At 39.9% G+C, this 15,921-nt stretch overlaps 1 protein-coding gene across 3 annotated transcripts in view; it reads left to right on the top strand.

The window, feature by feature from the left end:
* Positions 1-14,687, top strand: part of TMEM132C (transmembrane protein 132C) — a 203,204-nt gene extending 188,517 nt beyond the window's left edge. The window contains exons 5-8 of one of the 3 annotated variants that reach the window (XM_040577124.1): positions 469-674; positions 1,147-1,420; positions 2,464-2,655; positions 11,084-14,687. In XM_040577124.1, the coding sequence (XP_040433058.1) occupies positions 469-674; positions 1,147-1,420; positions 2,464-2,655; positions 11,084-12,283 (1,872 nt within the window). In that variant the 3' untranslated portion in view covers positions 12,284-14,687. The remainder of the gene's footprint in view (positions 1-468; positions 675-1,146; positions 1,421-2,463; positions 2,656-11,083) is intronic. The other 2 variants (XM_040577123.1, XM_040577125.1) reach the window with 2 other exon arrangements.
* The last annotated feature ends 1,234 nt before the right edge of the window (positions 14,688-15,921 follow it).

Here is a 15,921-nt window from a genome sequence, read left to right as displayed (position 1 = left end):
GCAAAATCCTCTACAGAGCCAGCTTTGTCTTGAAGACTGAAAGCAGTGTCACTCCCTGCTGAAGGTCAAAACTCATTGGGTAGAGCTTTGGTTTGCTGCTCACCTCCACTGAGGCCTGTTATGGTTTGTTGGGTTCCTCTTGGCCAAGCTGTGAAGGAGCTGTGCTCATTATAAACTCCACAGCACTGTGATCAGCTAGTGGCTCACTGCATAGCAAACAGAAAATCAAACACCAGTTTCATAATTGGTATCCAGTTTTTAGGCATCTCCAGAATAATTATGCCTCCTGAATCAATGAAGGATTTTCATGTTCAGCTGTTCCCATTGTAAAAATCTGTCATTTTTGTGCATTAAGAGATGGGAGTCCTTTTGTTTATTTTGGGGATTTGAGGTGCCAGGGTTACACTTCAAGCCTGTTTTGTCTCAGCAATTACCTTCTCTTCTTTCTCTCTTTCCCCCTCACCTTAGGTTTCTGACAGGTGTGACTATGTTTATGTCAATGGTAAAGAAATGAAAGGCAAGGTGAACGCACTCGTGAACTTCACCTACCAGTATCTGAGTGCTCCTCTGCAAATCACAGTCTGGGTTCCACGCCTGCCTCTTCAGATCGACATTTCAGACACAGAACTGAGCCAAATAAAAGGCTGGCGAGTCCCCGTGGTTTCCAACAAAAGGTGGGTTTGAGATGCTCAATTTCTCGGGTGTTTTTGTGAAATAATAGAGTTGATTTTAACTCGCAGCGAGAACAGCTGCAGCACCTGCACCCACATTGCAGTATGTTTCCTTGAGGAACAGCAGCACTGGAATCCTCGGCTCTGCACTGGCCATCTGCAGATATAATAAAGGTTTTAAAGTCTGGGGGAGTTCTGTTTGTGTGAGTGTGTCTGTCATGTGCAACAGAGAACAATGTGGTGCAACGGTAACTGTTGTTGTTCAGACATTGCAGCTTAGATGAAGAGGTGGTACAGTCCAATTGTATGGTTCTTCATCATACTAAGTAGCCATGAATTAACAATGGTCCTAAGACAACAGAAGGGAGGTCTTAATAACTTAAGGGAGCACTCTCTATTAGCACTTTAACGTTAGTTTTCACTAATGTTCTTGAAAATGTTTTTTTTACACTTTTTTTTTTTTTAATCAAAAAAGGCTCACCAGAGACAGTGATGATGAGGATGAAGATGAACGGAAAGGGAGAGGATGCACTCTCCAGTACCAGCATGCCATGGTGCGAGTCCTGACACAGTTTGTAGCTGAGGATTCCAGCCCTTGGGGTCAGCTGAGCTACCTGCTGGGCTCTGACTGGCAGTTTGACATTACAGACCTGGTGATGGATTTTATGAAACTGGAGGAACCTCACATTGCCAAGCTGCAGGAAGGCAGGATTTTGATCGGACGGGAAGTAGGAATGACAACGATGCAGGTACTGTGCTCTGGACTGCCACATTTCTATCACTCTCATAGAGAATCTATGCACGGGCATAAAATATAGTACAGTGTTCTGCTATCTTGAAACTGGATAATTTTCCATTACATTCCTGTGACCTATTAGAGTGTCACACACAGCATTAACCCAGGGACATTCATCCAAGCTAGCGCATGGTCTGAGGCATGCAGCACGGTCAGAAGTGGGAAGCCATACAGCCTTCAGAGACTTTTAGGAAAGGCAGCAGCTGCAGGCTCAGTGAGAGCTCTTGGCCCTTATGGATGCAAGCTACCACCACTCAGCTGATGGGCACCATTTTAACTTTATGACACAGAAATCTTTAGATAATGTTGATTTGCTTTTGACTTCCTTAAACATTAACTCAGGAAACAAAAATACAACCTGGTTAATAACCCTGAAATACTGACAGTGGATGTTGATGACACCATTTCCCAGTTCTGCCCCGGCTGCACAAAATCTGAATATAGCTAGTCTATCCGATATGATATGGATATAGTGGAGAAGAAAGTTATTGCATGAACTAGCTGTCCTAAGATCCCATAAGGGCAGCGGTATGGCTGTCAGTTTCGTTAACAGGAAAGATTTCCTACTGCCTTGATGTTCCATTAGGAACAGCAAAGATAGAGAAATGAGAATTTTCAAGCAAAGAAGTGAAGGGCAAATCCTAAATGTGTCTAACCTCCCTTTAAAATGTTTGGGAGGTAAGTCTGATGAGCTCGTCTATATTGGGACCCAGAGTAACAGAAGACAGTTTTGAATCAACTCTTTTAGTGAAGTGATGCAAATAACACAACAGAGGCTGCATAGTTCTCAGTACTGGCTGCAGTGTTCTCAGCCATACGCTCTCTATTGAATGTTTTTTTCCCACCCTCCACATGAAATCAGACTGTCTTTGCAGTGTGCTTGTCTGCTTCTCCTATGCATAAGATTCTGGGGACAAGAAGGAATGATGACCTTAAGAAATGTTATTTTAAATTATCAGCATTTTTCTAAATTGATTCTTTTGTATTTCTCAAAAGGTTTTGTCTCCTCTGTCTGACTCCATCCTGGCAGAGAAGACAGTGACTGTTCTAGATGACAAAGTGACCATAACAGACCTTGGAGTCCAACTGGTGGCAGGGCTTTCACTCTTTCTTCAGCCAAGCACAGCAAGTAATCAGGCTATTGTGGCTACAACCATTGCCCAAGAGCTACTTCATACTCCTAAGCAGGTAGTGTACACTCCAGTTTTTACTGTTGTTGCTGTTTGGGATGGGACAATGTTTTATCAATGTGAATTACAGATGACTTAATTATATATTTCAGTAACAAGTTTAAGACATGTCTATGGTGATTGCTTTTCTCTAGAGTTACTCTGGAATTTTCTTCTCAGTTCTTCCCTTCAAATATGGACCTAATCCACAGTAAAAGTTCTGGCTATACTAAAGTTTGTATTATTTACATTTTTAGTACCCTTTCTTTAAATGATGCCACATCTGTTATTTTTGCAACACAGTCTCTGGACAGAGATCTCTGTTTGCTCTATGAGCATGCCCTTGTTTTCCGTGCCAGAGAGCACAGAGCTCTGTGTATCACAACAATTTAATATTTTGAAGAGCTATAAAATAGAGGAAGAAGAAAGCCAAATACATTTCTTTTACCTCCTGGAGTCACAGCAGACTGCCAGGCTTCCCCGTCCTTTTATTTTTCAGGTGGATTTTGGGGAATTCATCATTCAGTTCATTAGGGTGTCACTATGCTGATCCTACTTAATTTAAGCCAGCAAATTTCCATCTCTGTAAAAGGAGGCTTTCAAGCAGTGTGTTTTAGGTCACAACCCGTATGGAAAAAAGGACAATGGCAGATCGTGACAAACAGTTGTTTGGGAACAGATTAAAAACAAGGGTCAGTAGCAGCAGAACAAGCTGTATGTTCGTTGCTCTTTCAGTCAGTTGATTTGAAGAGTGGGACTGGGGACCATGCAATTAACTCTGTCCACAGCTACTCCTCTCACAGAAACTGTATTTTATCTCACAGAGATAGGGAGAGATTTCAAGTCAAGTTTTATGGCCCATTTTCATGATTATTGCTACCTAATTTTCTGGAACATAAAAATAATTTAGATTGTTTTATAACTTAGTGACAGGAAAATGTCCAAACTAGAAGGACATGCTGCCCATCTGTTCAATTTACTGCATCCTGTAAACATAAGAAACTTATGTAATTAACCCATCTATACCTTTTCTCCAGGGCTTACAAACCACTTCTGACATATTGTCTTCAGACAAAGATGGTAAAAACGAAAGCCAAAGCACGCTTAACCCAATTCTATTATGTAGACAGAACACCATTTCTCCTGCAGTATCTTTGGAAGAATCATGGTTCTGAGTGCAGATAAAAGAGCTTGTGAATCTGGAAAGGTTGCACAGATATATCATCAGCTACTCAGATTTGTATCTAATTTGTCCTGAGTATGCAAACATATTTATCAAAAATAGTTTATGACGTGTTAAGACGCAACATTTCAGTAGTGCACAACATGACGTCTACTGCCCGAGCCTACAGAGAGCACTACTGGATTGTGCTTATTAAATATACTGACTGTAAAGCAGGAGGCAAGAGAAAATCAATCACGTTTTTCTCAGTAAAAGTAGATCAAAATCTGTTAAAATCTGGAAAAATCGGGAACTAGACTCTGTTAGAAGGCAGTGGGAAAAAAAAAAAAAAAAAAGTGATAATAATCCAAGATCTGGTATGCCCAAAGGAAATTTTGTTGCTTAGCAGGCATCCCAAATCAGTCAGTTTTCCTACTCTTTCCATGTATGGCATCTTCTGTCCCAGTTTCCTGCAAACATACACCAGTGTGCTCTTGTGGAATCCCACTTCAGTCACTGCCTCTCCTTCCAGCTGCTCCAGTCTGGAGCCTTCTATCCCCATTGCCTCTGCCGGCCCACCACCTCCTCTTCAACAGGAGAAAGAGAAGTGTCCTGCTGCTTTTTTTTTTTTTTTTTTTTTTTTTTTTTTTTTTGCATCACATGAAGTAAAAGACAGGAATAGTTTTCACTCTAGAAAATACACTGAAGGGAAGAGTCTTAGCATGAGTGGCCTATAGAGTCACATACGACTTTTTCTTTCATTGGCAGTTTGAATGCAGGATATAACATTTAAGTCACTTGCCCTTAGAAGAATTAATGCAAATGCAGTAATGCTTGTGACTAAATTTAACGAGAAGTAATTAGTGAATTGGAGTATGCCAGCTGAGATCCTTAGTGAACTGGAATTTCAGAAGGCGAGTGCTGAGTGCTTTCTGAAAATCAAGCCCTTTTGAAAGAGGGTTTTTTTCAGAGGTGCAGCCCAGAACTAAGCATATACTTGAATATTGAAAGGACTTCATTATTTATGTGTGTCAATTCTTCTCACAGAGGTTTATAAATGACCCAAATAACTCATGCAAACCTTACTGATGAAGCTGAAAAACAAAATAACAGTAAAGACAGCTGAAGGTTTAATTTTTCTCAGGAATTATTGTATGTCTCAATATTGTCATATGGAAAAAAAATAGTTCTTATTCAAATATTTTCCTTGGCTACGCTTTTAACATCTTCAATAGCCAAACCTCAACATAGATTAGCAAATGTCCTTGGGTAATTGGTACTCTGGCAGGCACAATATTGTCCCTAGCAGATTTAGCAGTACGTCTGTGCAGTGCAATGGAAGGCATAAAGCATTTATACAGGTTGTGTTATTACAGATCCTTCAATATCATAGGAGTGAATTTAGTATTTTAACTGTGACTTTCAGTGAACATAATGACTAGATTAGTTCCTTGATTATAATGACCGCACCATTTCTGCATAAGTAGGCCAAGGCAGCCAAAGCACGAGTCCTGAAAAGTTGGCAGTTTTTCCAAATACTTAGCAATCCAAAGAGGATAAGTCAAAGTTTTTTATTTTGGATGACTAAAGTTAGAAATCTCTATCTATGCTTTGGCAACTCATTACCTGAGGCCACCTTGAGTGATGCTGAGCCCATGCCTCCTTTTCTTGAAATCAGGGGGTCATCTTTGGTACTAAAAGTGGATCGATTATTTAGGTGCCTAAAATAAACTCAGGTTAAACAACTTTTAAACATCAAAGCTGAAATATCTTCTGAAAATTTGGAAACTGTAGCTGTATGCAGTCTATTTTTAGTGTCCATCTGCTCAGGTAGAAAAGCTGTTCCATTTGGCTTGCAGACCTTTGGTAAAATAAACACGGCCATCTTAAAGCTTTCTTCCAAATGTAAATAAAAGAAAATCTTCAGTGTTTAGGTCTTTTCTGATCTGAAGGAGCTTCAAGGCCTCTTACATTTCAGCTGGCTCTGCAGAGGAAACTCACAGTCATATCATAGATTTTTCATCACTGTAGGGTATTGCATGTGGTCTAATGGACCGAAATGGGAGTGGATAAAATAAAATTAAAAGGAAAGCCTTTAATAAATAGCTGTGTATATTAATGTATGTCTCAGTGCTACTGGAAAATTCAAGACATTTTCTTAGGAAAAGAAAAGAACGATGTTAGCACTTGCTAAAGGCCAAGTTCTTCTCCTTCACATGTGTAGCTCCTGTTGACATCAGTGACAAGACCCAACCCTGTGAGGTCACCTGTAACCTCAGGGAGTGTCCTCTGAAATGTCAGCTGTCTTCTGACAGGAGGCGAGGATGCTCAGCACCACCTGAATGAGGACGACAAGCTGGAGTTACTTACAACTTCCTGCCCCTTGGATTGACACAATACTATCCTGGTTTAGCTTATGTCCTTCGCACAAACAGGGAGTTCACTGACATCTCGCAGTTAAATAATGGATATTGAGAGTATTTTTATGGTATGGTTTCATTACCCCATTCTAGTAATATAAATTACTCTTAAATTGGATTTCTATCTTCTTTAAACAGAGCAATGTAATGGCACATGAATATGACAAAGGAAATAAGCAGCATGGGAAAGAGAAAGGATGTGTAGTTAGATAAGAATCTGAATTCTTCCCTTGCAAATACAAGCAAATTCCCACTGGAAAGGAATGTCACACTAGGAGATTGGACAAAAAGGAGAGAAAGAAATACACAGTAGGGGAATGCATTTTTTGAATTAAGATCTGAGTGTTGGCTGCCTTTCATTTCCACATCATAACAATCAAGTCCAATTTTTACTGCACAAGCCACAGGCTTAAAAATAAATGCACATGTAATTCTTTGATATTTCATGTGATAAAATAGCCTGGGAAACTCATTTCAGCATTCAAGTCCCCAGATAAAACAATCAGAGCTGGTGTAATAGAGGCAGCTGAGAACAGTGTTCCTTTTCCTTTATTTTAGGGAGGAATGTTTTCTACAGAGCCATTCTGCTCTCCCTTTCTTTCCTTTGGTGTCCTGCCTCTCTCCAAGACTGCTGCAGCTGACCCCAGCAATTTAAGGCTTATTCACAACTACTTTTATTTGTGCTTTGGTGAATAAAGACCATTAAAAGGGTTCTTAATTCTGGGCATGAAATGAAATGAAACATACTGATCAGTCCTCTCATGCATATTTCTAAGCAGTAGAATTCTCTCAAATGCGATCAGTCCTACACATTTTATTCACCCAATTTTTGCTTGAAGTATACAAGGTATCATGCCCTGGTATCAAGCTGATCCCAGCTTTTTTTGAGCAAGCATTGAAGGACACTCTGTAATCACAATCTTTCATAGTGAAAGGTTTCTAGTGATGCTGACTGTGATGCCACAGATGGGCTCAGTGGAACATAGTAAGATAAGCAGTCTTTCAAGTGTTTTATAAGGCTTTAGAGGGCAAAATAATCATTACTATGGCTCCCAGATTTTCATAGGCAACCTGTGCAAGTCCCGGCACTGCAGGACTCATTAGATTTCTGACTAATATGCTTTGTGCTGAGCTTCCAAACCAGCTCTGCTTCCCGCATTCAGGTTGCCTTTTGGAATGTGAGCCTGGTTGTTTTTACTAGGTGGAACAGACACAGCCAGCAAACAGTGGTGTTTGTGGTCAGCTCGTACAGGGGAGTTTGAAGCATTCCAGATCAGGAAGAACAGAGCTCCTCAGGGATTGCTGGTTTCCATTAGTGTCACGTTACCTATTTATCCTAGAAATTTCCCCCTAGTTTTATCCACCTAAATATAACGTGGATAATAAAAGATAACAATACTAATAGAAAGCAAAATGCAAGCTTATCCAAGAAGATTTATCAAGTGGCATCTTCGGACTGATAAACAGCAATGTAATTCAGGGCCAGAAAAGGTGGTGAAGGTGCAGTAGATCACGAAAAACTGGCAAACTTGCTTATATGGTCTGTAGCTATAAGTGGAATTGAGAAGGTAAACAGCAAAAGCACAAGGGTAAATGTAGAGAAAATGTATCCTGATAAAAGGGTTTTTTTATGTGCTTAGGGAAATCATGGTATTTGGGAATCAACAGCGGTTCTGGAGAACAGTTTCTTCATCTCTTCCAGATTGGATTGTTCTGTCATTAATGTGATCTAATGTACAGTATCTGACTCATTTCATATCATCACAGTCACCATATAAATCAACCTGTTCTCTAAGAGACACTGACACTAATGTGTGGTTGTGGTTCATTTGTTCATAGAGTGCAACTGAGTATTCATGTGTGTGCATAAGTGAAAGAGAGAGGAAAAGCAGAGGAAAGAAAGGAGGGAGAATCCCTCAAAATATTTGTTTATGCTTAATAATTAATGAACACAAGCATTTGTCATTTCATTGTTGAGGGAATCAGACTGGGGGCAGCAGCTTAGCAGGTAAGAAGGCACCAATCCATCTTCATCTGCTGATGGTAATTGTAGGACCCTGTCAGAGATTCGGAGGGGATTTATTGATGCGGTACGTAGGATTTGCAGAAACAGCTCTTTGAAGGACACGGTACTAAATCATTTCTTTTTCTTTCTTTTTTTTTTTCTTTTTAGCTTTTCAGAATTTATAATCATTTGGGAAATTTACTTCCTTCCCCTGTCTTCAGCTTGCCTTTAACGATGTGAATGAGAGGAGCTATCTTTTGCCAAGTGGAATATTTGAGCTGATGCAATGTATTTTGGCAGGATTTGAGATTCTGTCCCTCTCCCTCCTTCCCCCTCCCCTTTTAATTAACATAGCATAAGCATGACAGTGTTGTCTTGTGTTGTGTTGTGCTGTGCTGTGGTATGTTGTGTTGTGTTGGGAAGAAATTGGTTCTTCCTAACCAAAATTGGTCTCTTGGAAATAAAAATAACTCAGTGCTGGCTGAAAATAAAGGCTAGGCTATTGTACACCCATTATCTATAGTAAATCACATGTGTGTCTGCAAATCTCAGCTAACTGCCATTTCATTCTTCTCTACCTCTGCTTCATAAAACCAAGTGTGCAGATTAATGGAGGAATGGAGGTGGACAAAATAAAAGTTGTTTTAAAGTTGATTGCAAATTTGTCAAATTATAGCAATTTGGACAAAATTTTCCATTCTGGCTACCTCTTAACCTGAAAGGTACCTGAAGACTGGCAAACCAGAAAGGAGTCAAGACAGGAAAACCAACCAGGGATGTTGATAACTTGAAGAGAACAGCAAAGAAGATTATATGGCTTCTTGTACATCTTCCTCCCCAGTGTGGACAGAGACTTCAGATCCCACAGAGCTGCTCTTCTACCACCAGTAGAACCAATAAAACCTACTTGCACAGCAAGGGCATAACCAAATGTGGGGCTCTGCAACACTAGGTATGCTATTTGGCTGTAAAGGAATACACAAAGGATTTAGCAATGCGAATAATCCCTATTTAGAGACAGGATATGATGGAAGTCCACAGCTGAGAAGGGAGGAGGCACAGGCCTTATAGTTTCTGATACTAACCATATAAAACTCTTCATTCATTTCCTCATTCTGCTCTCCAAAAAAAAGGGTACAACTGATAGGCAATGCCAACCCTATTGTGATGTATAGTTGTAATGATGCTGATGTTTTTGACTTCCATAGGTTGATGAAAAATAAATGTATCTTAGTTACCTCTCTGATAGTACATGAGGCTGCCCTCTATCTCTAGGGAGAAGGAAAGCAATAGGGATTTGAATTACTAGGGGAGATGCATCTTTTTCTCTGTACACATATCCATAAGAAAAAAAAATCCTTTATTTTCCCATGGATGGATCTGTTCTGCTGTAGATTTTTATGATGTAAATTTCAGCTGTGCCTTGTAGGTCTGTGCTTCAGTCTGTTCAGCCATTTCTCAGTTGTTTCTCTAATGGAAGATCAGCTGTTTTAATTTTCTTATGCATTTCACCCTTTCCAGCTCCTGAGCTACTCTGGCTCCGTTTCAGCTCTTTGAATCACCAAGAACTTTGCCTTCTTCCCTGTTGTGCCACAACTTATTTTCCTTCTACCAGTCCCTCAGGAACTTGCTGATAGTACTTTGGAAATCAAATATTCAGTATAGTCCAGCCTTCTGCACAGCTAAATGCCCCTTGCTGTTTTCACTGAAAAGCTTTAAATTTAACTAGAAGGGTAGCGATTCCTTTTGTTTATAACCATAGCATAACAAATTGCAACCAATTGGAAACCATATTGGGTTGTAAATTTGTATTATGACTGGACGTTAACAGGGTGGCAATGTTTTTCCCCGATGGTGATTTTCAGCCCAGTTGTTCTGATGTACCCAAGTGTAAAGTTATTAGGGCCATCTGTGGTTTAAGTCTGGTAAAGAAAAGAACTTTTCTGTGTGAAGTTGCACTCCGGCAATCTGCCTGCATGTCTTCTAGCTAAACAGGCAAGACATAGAGCAAATGAAAAAATAAAGAAATCTCCTGCAAAGAAAGCTACTGAGACGTGGAGAAGTAAATATCTATATCATCTGGATGGGATTCAAATGGCAAAGAGCTGACCTCTAGCTTTGTATGTGCTTCTAATGATGATTTCTAACAGTGCTACCTGCAGAGAACAAAGATAGTCCAATTAAATCCAAGCCATTTGTGCTGTTATCATACAGATCATACCAGAATCCCCATCCTCCTCTCCTTGAAACAGAAATGCAGTGGAGTTTTCAATTATTTCAAGGATAAAGTGTGTTTTATTTAAAACAAACCTTTCTCCTGCAAAATAGCAATTGTTCCATGAGTCTTTTTCTTTCAGGCGAATCTTTTGCTCTAATCATTTCCAAAATAGTCTGGTAGCTCTTTATCCTTGCTGATTTTTATGCATTGTTTAATTTGACAGCTCCCTGTGACACCTGAGCATGGGCAACATGAGGAAAATAAGTGTTCTGTCAAGTGCCTCTAGTAATTTTTCTGTTTTGTCTTTTCCAGGTTTTGTATGACTGGAATGGCTTGCTTTCTTTATAATCATGTAAATTGTAGCTTGCTAATGAATACTTTGGTATTGCGGACATCTCATATCAATTATTTCATATGTTCTTTTGCGAAATACTTGCAGGAAGGGTAGCAGTGGGATGTTAGTGAAAAATGTGACCAATGTTCTGCCCCATCAGCTGAAGCTTGGTTTGCTTTAAATGCAGTCCAGAGACATTGTCTCCCATTTACTCCAGCTGCTGTTCAGAGCTGAGCGATCAATCAGCTGCAGTGGCTTTAGCTGTTCTGTTTAAGATCCTGTCTTTAACCATACCCCTCTTCTTTCAGGAGGCTGTGGTAAGCACCTGGATTCAGTTCAGTGACAGCTCTGTTACTCCGCTGGACATTTATGACCCTAAGGACTTCTCTCTTTCTGCCGTGTCATTAGATGAAGCTGTTGTCTCAATCCACCAGAACGCTGCCTTGAAATGGCCAGTTGTAGCAGCGGAAGGTGAAGGTCAGGGCACATTAATCAAGGTGGACATGATGATTTCTGAAGCCTGCCAAAAGTCCAAGAGGAAAAGTATCCTGGCTGTGGGAAACGGCAACGTCAAAGTCAAGTTCGGCCAGAATGATGCAGACTCTGACCCAGGTGGAGATTATGATGCTGATGAGATTGAAAACCATGCTAGCGACCGGCGGCACAAAGTGTCAGATCAGGAGCGGTACGGCCAGGATGGACGATATTATGTTAGCTCTTCAGCAGAGCGAGAGGAAAGCGCCATCAGGAAAGTCAGCACCACTGCAAAATCTGTAATAAAAAATAAAGTGATGAAAAACAACAGGCTGGATGGTGGCAAACTCTCAGATGATAGCCAGCTGCAGAACATCCCCATAGACTTCACCAACTTCCCTGCTCAAATAGACCTCCCAAAAGGCAGTGCAGGCATGGAGGAAAATGATCTGGTGCAGACACCCAGAGGCCTTAGCGATTTGGAGATCGGGATGTATGCTCTGCTAGGTGTCTTCTGCCTGGCAATTCTAGTCTTCCTAATAAACTGTGCAACATTTGCACTTAAGTACCGTCACAAGCAGGTTCTGGTGGAAGGACAGGCCACCATGACCCATTCCCATGACTGGGTCTGGCTGGGAAATGAAGCAGAACTGCTGGAGAACACAGCAGATGCATCACCTCAGCAGGATGAGCACACAACCATTATTGACCGAGGGACGGGTTGCGAGGAGAGCAACCAGCTCCTCAACGGCAGTGCTCAGAAGAACATTCAGAGCCAGGTTCACAGGCGTGCTGACTCAGGGGGCAAGCTTGTAAAGGACCAGAAATCCGAACCTTTACATTCGCCAACATCTAAACGGAAGCGGGTAAAATTCACAACATTCACTACCATCCCACCCGACGATGGTTGTCCTACTGTCAATTCAATCCTAAGTAGCAATGATGATGACATTAAATGGGTGTGCCAGGATATGGACCTGGGGGACTCCAAAGAGATAAGAAATTACATGGAGAAGTTCAAAGACAAAGTGTAGATCCTCGCTGTTTTTTAGGGGGTTTAACCACACCTTGATGCCTTCAGTTCTACAATATATATTGGGAGAGAAGAGGGAAAGGGGAAGGAGTCACCAGGAGAGATGATGAGGCAGTTTTTGTAATCAGGGAAAGAAATTTGCCAAACTGTCCACAGTTAGTTTTTTTTCAATTAGGTGTTTCACTTTGTTTTGTTTTTCCAACAGTTATTCTGCTATTCATGGATTTAAGAAGTGGAGTATAAATAGCAGAAAGGAACAAGGAAATGGTATGATCAATATAATGAACTGGACAAGGTGAGGTTGTGAAAATGTATTTTATGGGTCATAGAAACAATAATGATACTAATGTTTCAAAGTACCAAGACTATTCAGGAAAAAAAAAAAAAAGAAAAAGAGAGAGAGAGAGAAAGAGAATATAAGACCATGAAAAGAATAAGCAAGAGACAAACAATGACTTGTTTATATTACTAATAGAACATCCCAATTTTGGACATATGACCTGTAAGGAGACTTTTTAGACTGATATTCAGGCTGGTTCTTTCTATTCCTTCATTTGAAGTGAAGATCTGTCTTTGGTATTGAATATGAAGGAGAAAGAAATTACCAGGTAGTTTTAGTTTTACTTATCTGATTGTCTTATAAGTTGAAACAGAATAATTTTCCCTTTCGTAATATTCTTCTAAATACTTTAAAAACAGGAAAAAATTCAACCCAGTAAGTTCACAGTGGACCAAAAATATTTTATTTCTAAGTTAGCTATAAGTAATCTGCTGTCATTTAAAGAATTCAGAGGATAAATACTGACTAATAATCTCTATGTGGTGTCTCTTCTGAAAGCAAAAGCCTCAGTTGTTTCACCCTAGCTAAAAATATGTTCTGTTTGGAAGGAGTGTTCATTTTACTTTCAGGTTTGGATTGTTTGTTTCATTGTTTGTTTTAAATCTCCACAACCAAAGTTCCCATGTTTCACCAAGGGAAGAAGGTGCTTGTTTATGTTAGTATGTTGAAATAATAACCGATGGGAGTGCTCCCTGGTGCATTTTAAGTGTACCTGGAATGGACACCATGCAGGTCAAATATGTACAGTCTGGATATTTTTTTTTTCCGAGTCCATGAATTCATGATTTCATTCTATAATCTCTGTTTATTCCAATGTCACCAGCTCTCACCAAACTCTGAAGCTAGAGGAATGGACTTTAGGACACTGATTGTCCTCAGACTTGCATTTCCTTGTACTGGGAGAGCTGGCCTCAGGACAGACTGTTGGGAGGGGGGAAAATATTACTGAAGGAAGATCAAGAAATAACTGCAATTTTTATTTTATTTTATGTTATTTTATTGACATTAGACCAGCTAAGACGGAAAATTTTAGACTAGATTGTACAGCTGTTGTTTTGTATTAAAAAAAAAAAATCATAATACAAAACCAGTAATGAATCTAAAGCAAATACAAAATAGAGCCATACATTCATTGTGTAAACTGGCAGAACTCCATTGACTCAGTGCCAGTTTAGACCAATGGAAGATGCAGATCAAAATCTATACAATGAGGAAACCACTGACAAACCAAAACCTTCTGTAACTCGAAGGAAGATGGTATATCCAACTATCCAACCTTTTGGAAAGCAGTATTATTTCTTGACTGTTAGCCAGAAGCACTTGCATAGTCCTGTCTTTATTCATGGATTTTTTTTTTTTAATTACTAAATTCAGTAGTTTGTTGGTTTTTTGTTGTTGTTGTTTGTTGTTTTTTTCTTGGACAAAATCAAGCCTGCCACACAGTAACATAGATGGACGTTTTAACAAGATAAGCCTAGTATGCATTGTAGACTGAAAGAATGTAATATTTATTTATACATGTTATACAAATTGTAATTAAAATGCTTTACATGGCTTGACAAATTAACCTCTCTTTTCTGAGGGGAGGGGGCTGTTTCTGTCATTTCTGTGTTGGAGTACTACAACCACTGCCTAACAGCTGAAACAAAATTTAAGGCACTTTCTGAAGAGAAGAGAATAGAGATGTATAAAAGTTCTTCACCGCTCTGACACTTCCTTTGTGAACCTCTTCCCCTTCCCACCCAACATGTGGTGATGATGATGGATGGCGGGAGAAGACAGAAGTCAGGCACAGTTCATGGCAGTGTCACTATTAATCTTGCTCAACTTCATGCTTACCATCAGCACGAGCAACTCCAGGACTCTAGCTTCTGATGTGTGCAACTTTCATGCAGCCCAGTCATAATTAATTATGTTGCTTCTCTGATTGATACAGTAGGTTCAGATGAAAGCAAGTTTTACTGAATCACAAGTGACATATACAAAGCACCCCATATCCCAGTGGACCCCAAACTACTTCATAAGCTAAACACAGCGATGCATCAGCCACACCTCAGGGATCAGTATATCTTCCTGGGAAAATGCAAGGGCCTCTCTGGTGAAAAAGACATTTACAGTGCAGAGCTGCGAAATACAACAGGAGAGGAACAAGAAAGATATATGGAACAAAAATAATACACCATGGTAGTACAGACACACACAGCGCAATTGTTCAAAATGCATCTTTAAGAAGGCTGTTACTGTGCTGAGCAGCCCTTATTACAGCACACATGAAGGATGGCATCTCCAATAACTGAGCACTCCTGAGCACTTTCTGGGATACAGATACAGCACTGGTGGGGAGGAAGGGAATTGGTTGCTAATTCTTTATTTCTAGCCCATACACTCTTTTACACTCAGCTTTTGGCAGCTGAGGCTTTATAGGATCAGAAGAGGAAAAGGATATCTCTATCCAACATAACAAACAATTGGCTACTGAGAAAAAAACCTTATGAGGTGAATTTATCTTTCTCTGCATGTTAGTGATGACGTGCACGTTTGTTTGCTTGTTTTATCTTGTTATCTCACTGTATTGGCTAGGAAAAGTGTTTCACAGTGAATGAATACATTATTCCTAATTCACCTCCTCTCCAAAACCTCAAGCATTTTTTTCAAGAAATAGAAACACATCTTCATTGAAATTAAGAGGAGGGGAAAATCAGTTTCCCATGGGAAACTATTTTACAATTCCTTTTCAAAACAGTGATGTAAATTTTTGTTGAAAGACTCATTCCTGTATTAATGCAGCTCAGATTGGATTCAACACTCTCAAAGAGGAACAGAGCTCTTCTGTTATGAGTAGGAAAGTTATAGCTTATTTATTACTTCAGCTTTTGTTAAGATAATCACCATTGTTTCCTTCTTGTTTATTGACTGTGTGTATAGCTTTCTGTTTGCTGTTCATATTTAGACTTAGGCAGTTTGTTTGAAATAACTCCCCATCAGAAAAAAATATATTTAATATAGAGCGATTGTCATTGTGTCATTGACCAACACACAAATGATGCCTCGTTGGGAGCTGAATTTCACTGATGAGTAGCCATGTGTCAATTCTGAGTGACAGTATTCTGTCATGATACATTAGAAAATGTAGTCTCCACAGAGTCCCTCTGCAGCAGGTGGTTTCAGGGCTTGCACACACAGAGCCCACCGAGTGCAGCCTGTAACACCGCGTTGGACGTTGGCCATTCACAAACACATCCGGCATTTTACATACACTGTATATTGCCGTGGGTACTTGTTGCAGTTCTGACTTACTC

This window comes from Cygnus olor, chromosome 17 (genome assembly GCF_009769625.2).
Source record: "Cygnus olor isolate bCygOlo1 chromosome 17, bCygOlo1.pri.v2, whole genome shotgun sequence".
Taxonomy (NCBI): Eukaryota; Metazoa; Chordata; class Aves; order Anseriformes; family Anatidae; genus Cygnus; species Cygnus olor.
The sequence above is the reverse complement of the archived record's forward strand: the minus strand, read 5'-3'. Positions and strand labels throughout refer to the sequence as shown.